Raw genomic sequence first — 12186 nt, 5'->3', positions numbered from 1 at the left:
TTAGAATTTTCAATGTGAACACACTACTTGCACTATTTATTTATTTTTAAGCAGCTCTCAACTTATTCATGATACAATTATACTCTACAAGCAAAGGTAATGTAAAAAATAAAATTATATACGGTGAAAATTTTGTTTTTTATGTCCATTAATGTAATCATTTAAACCAGGACATGGAATTTTACAAATCTCACATATCGTTGGTTCTTCACTGTTTAATAAATGTCACTCACGCTATTTATACTACAAAAATGACATATAATAGTGCATGATTTAGCATATCCCTTATGAGAGGTTGATGTTTGATGATGATGTAAGCTATGTTTGTATGAAATGGCACACTTATGTGTAAATATAACCTCATTAACACAAAACAGAGAGGCAGCACACTTTTGTTCTGTGGAAGCTGTACTTTATTTGAAAATCACCCAAATTCTGCTTTATTTTTTGTCATATAAACAAAAATAGAATCTGCAGGGATGATGCAGTAAATATGCTAAATCAATGGATAGAATCGCCCTCATCTTCAAACCACCCTTCACATGCTCCCCTACCGGACAGTTTTATGTACACCGAGCTCTGATCAACAGCACCCCCTATTCTCTCGCTGCCTGACCTACAGCTAATTTCAAAGAAGCTACAACCCCGATGATACCAAAATACAGTCCTCACTTCCATTCTCTCACTCATACACAAACGCACACACAATCGTTCTCCTCTCTTTGCTAAGAAGGGTGGCCCGAACATGAAGGCGACCCTGCACATTCATGTTGAAAAGGCAGCCATGTAACGGTCAATGTAAAATAATGACGTGCCAAGCAAAAAGCAATACAGATCTTCCCCAATTCAATGCTGCAGAATCACGAATGTAGTGCTTTGCTAATTCGATATATGCTTCTCCGCGAGACGCCCTCCCACCCCCCAGGACACAGAACTGACTACAATGTGGCATGATTTGTGCGGTTTCTCCTATATTCCTTACAAATGAAGGGTGGTGAGCGTTTGAGTTACAAAGAAATTGCACTAGACATACAACTGTTTCTCAGAATACTTAGTGCTTTTTCAGTCAGTCTATAGATGCCCCCCCATTTCATTTTTTATATTATATATTTTTTATAATTGAGTTACTCTCGAAATCCGAATTTTACAACCAATCATTCCCATATCATCAACACATACTCCTAAACGCCTCCCGTGAGGAAGAGCTTGGAAAGAGATCGTCCTTTTTTGTTTCTTATGTTCTCAGTGGATAAATCATAAATAAATACAGACAATACACAATGAATGTCTATTACAGACAGCTTTTCAAACATAGAAAAATAAAAATAAAGTAGAAATCATAGTAGAAACGGATGTTAGAATTTCTATTTGGTGATGGTTAAATTAGGTAATGCTTGATTGACGATCGGATAAAGACAACCTCCCCCCGTTTCCCACCCCCGATCCAACATTTTTGGAAAAAGTGAAGCTGAGAGAACACATTCCGACACTCGCTTACTTCTCATGACACATGCTGATCAATACAATAACAGCACAATGTAACTGTGTTATACAAATTACAAAAGGAGCGTCACGTATTCCATCTGACAGGGCAACAGTCCCCCCCATAACCTATCAATTCCCATAATGCCCCACCCACCCTTCCCCTCTGATTCCCGTACAGGTTTGTACCGGGGCAGAACTCTCAGTGAGGAGCCCAACGGCCGACTGGAGAGTGATTAAAGGTTTGAGATTTGCTGTGTGATTCATCCTTGGGAAACGTCGACCCTTCTTCACCTACATGAACTGCATCTGAAAACACAGAAATGCACATGGCTGATGATGTCAGGGGCATTTCAGAATGTTTCTGTGGCACCTGTGTAATAACTGATGTTTGAGTCTTTATGTTTGAAATTCACTATTCTTGAGACATTATAAAGAATGGACAGAAGACGCAAGATGAACTGAATATGTAATATCAAGAAAAGCAGCCAGCGAATGATGAGATGAGCGATCATGAAGCTGCAAGCTTAGGATAAATGGAAAACTTAAAGGGGATATAAATAATTTACAAAAGATCAAATAAAATCTGACCCCGAAATCACAAGGTAAAAAAGACATCCATGCAAGCGCAAGCGCATATCATGTCGTATTCCATTCCATAAAAACAGCTCAACTTGTGATTTTTTCACATTTTCAGATGAGGAAGTGTTACAAAACACACCAAAAATATTTCAGAATGGATCAGTATTACGAAACATACAGCAGAGGTAGAAAGCAGGGGTAAGAGATTTGATAGAAACACTGTTTTTAAAGAGATAGTACACCCAAAATATAAATTATTTATTATATTATTTACTTAAGACCTGCATGACACTTTTTTCTGTAGAACACAAAATAAGAAATTTCTCGGTGGATGTCAATGGGGACCGATGTTGTTTGGTTCTCGACATTCTTCAAAATATCTTCCTTTTGTGTTCTGCAGAAGGAAGTCATACAGGTTTGGAATGACATGAGTAAAATGATAAAATTCATTTTTTGGGGAGCCATCCTTTTAAGTAAGAAGCACCTGTCCATCACACACACACACACACACACACACTTGTACCTAAAGACGTTCTAAAGGAAATCCTTCAGAGAGTGCTGTGCAAAAGGGTCCTGTCCCGCAGCTCTGAGAGGACTTGAACTGGAAGGACTAGAGGCAGTGGAAAGCTATTTCAGAGAGAACGAGAGAGATTGAAGGAGTCCAGGGACGGCCAGAAAACACTCCAACACACACAAGAGGAAAAGTCAGACAGGATGAAGAAGAGGATAGGATCTTTGCTAACCGCTAAACCCCAGCGTTCTAATACCAGCTCTTGTAGGGCTGTACCAATTTCCAATTCTAGCACTGCTACAGAAAAGAGGCAGGGGTGTCGGGGTACGATATGTATTTCCAAGAATTTGGTGCAGGTGCGGAATACATATCCCTCCCCGGGGATGCGTGAATGCCACCATGCTAGCTTTGAGTATTCAGAAGAGCACAGCAATGGCATGTGATGATGAACTATTGTGCATTCTGAATAGAGGCTGGAGAGCGGCTTCAGGAGCTCTTAGAATAGAGTATAGTCAGTCAGGATTTCACTGATGACTCTATTCTAAGAAAGATCATGGGGCTGAATAAAAGCACTCTGGCATGAAAAGGCATTTGAGGGAATTCTATGCATACTACGGTGTTAAACATGAACATATCTGATTGGATCTGGCTTTGTTGTACTGTTGCATTGTTGGACTGATAGCAGTGTTTGTAAACTCATTGTGAGGTCATACCTGTGCTCCTGAGACAGGGCCGAAAGGGTTCGCCGGCCGCATCACAGGCTGCGTGTACATCATAGTGGGCTGGGTCATCATCGCCATGGAGCCCATCTGAGGGGACTGGAAAGAAAAATGAAAAGGATGAAGGTAAAGTCAACACTAAAGCAAAGCTGACCATTCTTATTCTCATGGAATATTGCTGCAGTGTTTATTCAGGCGATTATTTTTTTTTAATTTGTGTGCCCTCATAATGTTTTATCAAAAACATTTAAGTCCCTATGAGCTTAAAAAATACAAATCCTATTTTTCATAGAATATTGCAGCGTTTAATACAAAAAGCTTATCAGTGTGGGTCATTGTCTTTTTTATTCTTGTGCCCTTATAAACTACAATCAAAATTAAAAATACACATCTACCAAAGAGTATAGATACCAAGAGGCGAAACTCTGGTGCTTTTTGGGAAACAACGCGGCCGCCATTTTGGGGTGGAAATGCTTGATAACTGACATGGTTTCTAGGGAGACAATGCTTTTGTCATCATGTATTATCATCAATAAGGTTGAATATCAGCTTTAAAGTTTATATTCTTTAACAAAGCAGCTGATATACGCCCTTTTCACATGACGTCACGCATCTTCCGTTCTGCCGCGAAGCAGTGTATCGTTAGTTCCGCTGGCACTCCAGTTCATAAGGTGGCGGTAATTTTTTTTTTTAGATTTTAGATTTAGATTATTGTCATTGCACATGTACAAGTACAAGGCAACGAAATGTGACCTCTGCATTTAACCCATCCAGAGAGTAGTGAACACACGTACCCCCGGAGCAGTGGGCAGCTATCACTACAGCGCCCGGGGAGCAAGTAGGGGTAAGGTGCCTTGCTCAAGGGCACCTCAGTTGTTACCCGCCGGCCCTGGGAATCGAACCGGCAACCTTCTGGTCATGAGTCCGACTCTCTAACCATTAGGCCACGACTGCCCATATATGCCATAATGCACATATAAGCTGATTTGCCAACCGCCAGTAAAACTCAAGAAGAAGAAGTTACTTCCTCTAGCGCCTCAGAATGGAGTTTACCAAGTGGCTTGCACATCTGCCACAAATACGGCTAGATGATGTACAACGTCTTGCAGACAAATTTTCGTTAACGACAAGTTCAAATCTAGAGAAAGGATAGAAATTCTTCGTTGAACAGTACCTGTTTGATTATGAAGGTAAGTGTTTTGTTTTCTTTTTGTGTTGGCGAAGGTGCTAGGATAAGTACTTGAATACGTGTTCTGTCAGTTTTTTTTCCACTGTTGTTAAATTCCAGTGACAGCAAAACGGAAGTTCTTCTTCTTGTTTGTTGCAAGACGGATGTTATGATACACTGCTTTGCGAAAAGGCGGAAGTTAAGTGACGTCATTGTGAAAAGGGCCTATTGCCCTCGCGACAGCAAAAAGCAGAGTCGCTTTCACCCCAAAATGGCGGAAACGCATGGCGCTTGTGTCGCAATGGAACGTTCTATTGAGTTTCTACCCTCTAGTGGCAATCCATCTCTGATTATGTCAGGTAGACGGCTTGGGCGGAGCATCCATTAACTCCTCCCCTACAACTGTCAGTCTGCTGCCAGTTTAACTACATAATGCAATGCCTATTTTTATACATCCAATCCGTTCGCAAAGGAAACCACAAGTCACGCCCACTATTTTATCAATTCGATATTCTGTTTAACTCGGGAATGGGTCAGAATGCGGTAAATGACTTTTGGTTCATAGGGACTTTAACTTCCTGTCTTCTCTACATAACACGTCTCGGTGTAAGGGCGGGACTATACTGACTGTCCAATGTCCAGGCTTCTGACTTCCAACAATTCAATAAATTCCTGAGGCACAAAATCAAGCCCTGCCCTACATTTTTCCTCATTCTAGAAGCCATTCCACTTCGATATGTCACAATGGATAAGAAAATACCACCACAACTTCGGTTTCATGCAAACAAACAAACATACAATACCTTTTATGGTCAAAGAACACACAAAAATCATTAAACCCTCATCCGTACTTGGTCCCAAGTTTCCAGCATGATAATTATAATATAAACCATTTTGAAAGATTTGATCAGAATGTACTGAAAAATGTTGAAATTAACCAGTGGGTTAAATAGTTTCTCCATCTACATTACATTGCATTTGATGCAGTTATTGTTTAACCACACCTGAACAACAACTCGCACAGCAAACACTGAAAGCTAAATATTTTCCCAAGCATTTGAGTATCTGGACCAAGTACTTGGACCAAAATTCACATTCTTCTGCATAGATGTAATTCAGAGAAAAAGACTTCGAGGTACAGGGCCTGCTGGATCCGGAACAGATGAGTCACACCAGCAGTTACATAAACGTTGACATGGTTATGAAAGTGTCATTTGCAGAGTGGTTTCTCCAATTTTAATCATTATTTATGGTGTGTGTTGATCAACAAGTCTCATTCTTAAACGCTATTTAAGAGTTCGTTGAGAATTGCTGTATTATGTACTGTATTATTTTGCAGCCTTGACTCAGTTTTATTGTAGACCACAAGTTACCGTTCACTCCAAAACTTTAATCAAGAACATTTGACATGTGGCTTTTCATCTTTTTTTTAAAGCTGGGAACGCACATAGTTCTGAAACTAACCCCTGCTGAACTGATGAATAAAACATATAAAGACACAGAGGGAAAAATGCTGTAATTTTGCCCTGCGCTCAAGGAAGAGATGCTTCACACAGCTCTTTACAATGTTTCAGAAGCCCACACTGTACCGGCGAGGACCGACAACACCAAACATAAAAGAGCAAGAAAACATGAACTTCTGACACGGAGTAATGTACAAATTTCCACTCACCATTCCGTATCCCATAATGCCTGTGGGCGTTGTGGCGGGGAAGGCCATTACAGAGGGTGCCTGGGAGGACAAACTTGGTGTTAGAACAGAAATAGCACAGGTATAACATGACATCATTCTGTTTAGCGTGAATGAAAGATTCTTTTGAACGAAATTCCACTTGGGCAGCTATGAGATCACAACTGCCTGACACACCATCACGGTTTCCGTTTTTACACACACGGCAAACTCACGGAACAAAGGAAACTTTGTTTGAGTGGACTTTTAAAATTTAACCAAAAATACTTTTTTGCTTTCTCTATACAAGCAGAGCTGCTGACATTTGGGAAACGTTAGAGAAGTCTTTTCCAGAGCATCAAAAGAGGAATACAGACAAGGAGATAAGTGAAAGAGCGTGTGTGTGTTCTCTTTGAAGGCGGAGTGATTAGTTGCAGGTGCAAGGCTCTGGTGGAAGAGAGAAGGTCTTTGTGAAGGAGCTGTGAAATGTTCACTCAAGCCATTGCTGTCCACAGACACAGTGTGCCACTGAACGTGTGATGGGCTCTGCAGGGCTTCCTAATTTCTGAAGACCTAGAGAACGTTAAGAAGTCATTTATCATTAAACAAGACTGAAAATGCAGTAACAAGTGTTTTAAACCCATACTGTAATGTTCTAGTGTTTATAGTTAGAATGATTCTCCATTAAGTGATTTGCTACAGTAATTTCACCACAGGTAAGAAAATCTGTAAGAATTTCAAGTATGTGATTAGTAAACTTTAAGTACAATCAATTTCAAATTTCTATTTTTTTTATATATTTTTAATAACTGTAACCCATCAAATTAAGTTTAAGCAATTTCAAGTTATTTTATTAAGTTATATCACCTAACCATATATATACTGTATATATATATATATCGAGTTGACATGACTTGCAAAGCCAACTTGATTGTCTTTAAAACTTTAAGGCAATATAGAAACCTGATCATTAAAAGTCCAATGTGTAATTTTTTGGAGGATCTATTAACACAAATGCGATATAATATACACAACTATGTCTTCAGAGGTGTATAAAGACCCATTATGAAGCGTTACGTTTTAATGACAGCGGGACCTCTTGCATAGAATTCTGCATGTTGTTTCTACAGTAGCCCTAAAAGGACAAACTGCTCTACAGAGCATCTACATCAAGATTTGATTGCTTTCAAAATACATCATACAGCAAATGAGGATCAGAGGATGCTAAAGAAGGATTTGTTTGGAAATTGTCAAAAAGTAAAACACATAAAGGTATGCCGTAAACTGAGATGAGGTGAACAGCTCGTCCACACCATAATTAAACCACATTTCAATAGAAAGGTATACAAAAAAAAATCTAAAAGCTCTTATATTTATAATAGGTTAATTTCACCATGCATATAAATCTAGCTCATCATATTCTCCAAAGTAAAAAAGGACTCCTGTGAAAGTGTTTCCATCAGAACGTTTAGCATGATACATCACGGGTCACAACCGAACAAGCTGTGTGTACTAGTAGTAGTAGTACTAGTTTGCATGTACTAGACTTTACACGACGTTCTGTAAACCCTCCACTGGAAACACTAATCCACTGATTCACGCCAAATGCCGATAAACAAGCGAAACTGATGAGAGGACAGGGAGGAGCAGGAACAGAGCCGTCAGCCATGCTGAAGTGACTACTGCTTAGATCAGCTCGCATCAGTGCAGTTCGGAACACTCAAACAAACACGGGTCATATAGACTGTGAGCCAAGGCGGTGTGGTTAATATTCTCATGCGTTTCAGAGAACGGTTCAACTCGAAGTTTTGACTTACGTATTGTGGGAAAAGCATGCCATTCTGTTTATCCCCCGGACGAGAACGGTTACACAACGCAACAGAGACAATTAGAAGGCATACGAACACAATTACGCACAATTGACATTGTAAGTTCACACAAACACATTTAAACACATACAAGACAGAATACATTGCAGCTGTTTACGTTTTTTTGTGAGAACCTTAATGTGAATTACAGCTCAGTTCCAAAACTTTGTGAGCCGCCTACATTGGCAATAATTTAGCCATCTTCAGAGTGACTTCCGCTATTTGGCGGGAGCGAAAGAGCTCAGTAAGGTTTTGAACAGAGCTTAAGTTACAGAATGATTTTGGGGAATCTCCAGCTATTGTCCATGTATTGGTTTAAGGCAGCTGCTTTACGCAGGCGTCTTGTTTCATTCGAGTTAAAGAAAGCTCATATTGTTGTGCTCACCATGGTGGCAGGGTTCCATGTTGTGCTTGGAGCAGTCTTTGGTTGCCAGTTGGTTCCTCCTGTCAACTTCTTCTCTCCAGGTTGACTCCAATGAATGTCACTGAAATGAAACGATTAAATAAAAGGACTGTCTTTGAATGAAAAAAAAAAAAGAGTTATGATTGAGCTTGAGATGAGCTCTGTGGCAAAGGTTCCTACTTTTTCATTGTTCCGTTTCCAATACCGAGATCTGAGGGAGAACACAAAAAATGAAACGTCAGTTATTGCATAACATTAATTTTACACAGTAGATTTTAAACAACATTAATTTTTCATATGCTGACATGCAACCTGTTATTCATTATAAGCAGAAGGTTTAGAGCATGACGACATATTTTGTTGCCTGTTATTCATACAATGGACCAAATTAACTTTGCATGCTCAAAACCCAAAGCGTGATCGCTTCTTAAAGGCGATCCAAAAAATGAAAAATCTTTCATCATTTACTCACACATCATCACAAACCTGCATGGCTTTCTTTCTTCTGCAGAACACTCAGAAGATATTTTGAAGAACGTTGGTGACCAAACAACATCGGACTCTCTGACTTCCATTATATAGGCACAAAACTACTTTTCTCAAAATATCTTATTTTGTGTACCACAGATGAAAGATCAACATACGGTAGGTATAAGGTAGAAACCATTCAAATAATCCAGGACAAACAGGACACTTACTGCCCACAAGGTTTGCCAGGGAGGAATCCAAGTCATCGGAAACCAGTTTGCCTTGCTGTTGGGCACTGGACGTAAGGCCCTGGTTGGGAGAGGCCACTGTGGGTTTCAGTATGCCACCTAAAATATCATAAAGAAAAGAAAAGGAGCAGAGGGAAAGGGAGAGGGATAAAGACACAGACAACACACACAAACTAGAAGAGCCATTTAGTTGGGTGGAGTGAAAAGCCAACACCCACAAAGCAAATGGTGCAGAACTGAAAGTGAAAGAATGTGGGCAAAATCTAGTATGAAGTCAACTCACCCAGACATGCAGTGCCATGCAAAGCCAGTGGCCCAAACAGATCAAACCACACAGAGAGGAGAGAGAGAGAACAACATGAGGAACATCTCAAAATATGACACGGGACTTATTTAAAATGACACATGGGCACATTTATAAAACCCTAACAAATTCAACGTTAAGTGGCATAGCTCACCCAAAAATAAAAATTCTGTCTTCATTTCCTCACCCTCAAGTTGTTCCAAACCTGTATAAATGTCTTTGTTCTGATGAACACGGAGAAAGATATTTGGAAAAATGCTTGTAACCAAACAGTTCTTGGCCACCATTGACTACAACGAAAAATTGCTTTATAAATGTCTTTGTTCTGTTGTACACAAAAGAAGATATTTAAAGAATGTAGGAAAGCAAATGGTTCTGAGGTATTTTAACTATCATTGTCATTTTTCTTACTATGGTAGGTGGCCAAAAACTGTTTGCTTACAAGCATTCTTCCAAATATCTTTCTCTGTGTTCATCAGAACAACACATTTATATTGATTTGGAACAACTCGAGGGCGAGTAAATGATGACAGATTTTTTTGCGTGAACTGTCCCTTAAATAAATAAGAATCCAAAGTTTCCAAAGTTGAACTCCAGTGATCTAAAAAGAGCACAATGGCTCAATATGTCAGCACTAACTGCTAAGCCACAGCTCCAACAAACACTGCAAAAAATAAATGTCTTTAGTTTTTTGTCTGGATTTCCAGTACACATATCTAAAAATTCTTAAATCAAGATACATTTTCCTCAGTAGCAAATTGATCTAAAATATTCAGTCGTGTTTTCTAAATAAACAAATCAAAATTAAGGGAATTTATGCTTAAAACAAGCAAAAACACCTGCCAAAGGGCTAAGAAAAATAAACTTGAATTATGTTCTTAATAAATAGGTGAAACTTAATTGCACTTACAGATATTTTTGCTTGTTTTAAGCATAAACCCGACTTAATCTCATGGGTCATTTTTATTCTCAAGTCAATATATCTTGATTTAAGAATATGCAGATATTTGTAGGACAAAAATGCTAAGTAAGAAAAAAGCAAATTCTATGTGCAAGGCATTAGTGTGTGTGTGTGTTTGGACAGCGATTATTCGTGCACAACACAAAAAACAAAGATGTGCACGTGTGCATCTTGATTCCTTCCGCCGTTAGAAAATAACTTCTTTTATTTTTATCTCCAACTCTTTAACAAGAACAAAAAACGTCTCAACAACTTCACTGCCAGCTCTTCGCATGATCCAAAACCACGACGACTCCACAAAGCCGCCGGGTCCCATGAAACAGCACGGCCCTCAGCAGTGAGATGGATGTCAAGCGTCATGTGAGGATAAAAGTAAAAGCAGTCGGTTTCTGCAAATCTCTTACCAGCGGAGTCTGCATTGCCGGTGGCGGACTTATTGCCAAACACAGAATCGAAGTCGACACTAAGACCTGTCGAGCTGGGAGGCTGGGCAGCAGGAGGAGCCGAGAACCCTGTGTTAGAAGAAAACAAGGTCAGACCTCACACAACTAGACACGCTGGTCAACCTACACGTGTTTGAACATTAGCGCAACACAAAAAAAAAATTTAGTTCATCTAAGGACTTCCAAAAAAGTCAGGTGTTTGACTCTGTTAGCCCAGGGCAATTGATTCAGTTCCAGGAACCATTCTAAACATGCTAGACATAAGAAACCATTGAAACTCCTTCAAATTCAATGAATGAAACCACAGATGTTCATCTCTGCTCTTTTTTCATGTTCCTGTAGATTAAGTGTCAACTAGTTTGTGCCCGTTAATGTAAAGTAAATTGTGTCAACACTTAGAGGTGGATGTCTCAATTGACCTCAAACCCGCAAGAAATGACGAGAGACAGCTGAAGGACTGAGAGAGAAAGAGAAGAGAGAGAGAAAGAGAAAGAAAGAGGCTGGAGGAACAGTACATACCTCCGAATAGTCCAGCTACAGCGGAGGGCTCAGATTGGAAGAGAGGAGTGTTAGGATAGGCAGCAGCCAGAGAACAGAAGGAGTCTGACAGACCCAGAATCAAAGCAGAAGAGAGCCAGAGATGAGAACGTGTAAAGTGAGACAAAATATAAATAATAAATCAATATAAAATGAAACAGAGGAAATTAATATTAACTATTAAAGTAATAAATAAAAACGAAAATAGCCATTATTTACTGACGCCTTATTATTGACATATTTGGGTCAAATTTTCTTTAGTCATCCTCGCTCACTCTATTCTGGTCAAGTTGGGGGAAAAGGCACCCATAATGGGAAATCGTGGGGTAACACACAGGCCCCTGCAGGGCACAACTCCATTATGTTTTCTTGGGTCAGAAAACATAATGTACGCCACACAGGGGCATCTGTACCTGTGAGGAAGCAGCCCATCTGAGCAGACGGCTCGACGGGTGACGCAACAGAACACCTCGAATCAATAAAGGGATTGTAATTATCTGGAGAACCAAGAAACGAAATTGACATTTCCGGAAAAACGTAACACTCTAGGGAGAAACTACAATGATAGAACATACAAATCTAAAGCAGCAAAGCACTACGCAAAACCAAGCAAAACATTTTTGTGCAAGGTGGTCCAAAGACCCTCGGTGTAAAGAAATGTCAACATAAAGAAAAAGCAATTTTCAGGTTTTGTAGAGGAAAAAGGACCACCTCACGCAAAAGAAGAAACATGGATATTTAAAGCCGGTATTTATGCCTTTTATAGTCGTCATTCTTAGTCTCACTTATGTATTCATATCAGAGCAGCTTTACTTGACCAGGG

At 39.6% G+C, this 12186-nt stretch overlaps 1 protein-coding gene across 8 annotated transcripts in view; it reads right to left on the bottom strand.

Moving 5' to 3' along the window:
• Positions 1–390: 390 nt before the first annotated feature.
• Positions 391–12186, bottom strand: part of picalma (phosphatidylinositol binding clathrin assembly protein a) — a 38020-nt gene continuing 26224 nt past the window's right edge. For 2 of the 8 annotated variants that reach the window (XM_057320480.1, XM_057320481.1), the window contains exons 15-25: positions 11777–11860; positions 11346–11429; positions 10788–10895; positions 9101–9217; positions 8583–8613; positions 8385–8484; positions 7949–7972; positions 6135–6194; positions 3289–3393; positions 2588–2691; positions 391–1791 (exon numbers count right to left, since the gene is read on the bottom strand). In XM_057320480.1, the coding sequence (XP_057176463.1) occupies positions 2599–2691; positions 3289–3393; positions 6135–6194; positions 7949–7972; positions 8385–8484; positions 8583–8613; positions 9101–9217; positions 10788–10895; positions 11346–11429; positions 11777–11860 (806 nt within the window). In that variant the 3' untranslated portion in view covers positions 391–1791; positions 2588–2598. The remainder of the gene's footprint in view (positions 1792–2587; positions 2692–3288; positions 3394–6134; positions 6195–7948; positions 7973–8384; positions 8485–8582; positions 8614–9100; positions 9218–10787; positions 10896–11345; positions 11430–11776; positions 11861–12186) is intronic. The other 6 variants (XM_057320487.1, XM_057320482.1, XM_057320485.1 and 3 more) reach the window with 6 other exon arrangements.

This window comes from Triplophysa rosa, linkage group LG22 (assembly GCF_024868665.1).
Source record: "Triplophysa rosa linkage group LG22, Trosa_1v2, whole genome shotgun sequence".
Classification (NCBI taxonomy): Eukaryota; Metazoa; Chordata; class Actinopteri; order Cypriniformes; family Nemacheilidae; genus Triplophysa; species Triplophysa rosa.
This window is presented reverse-complemented; position numbering and strand designations above follow the sequence as displayed.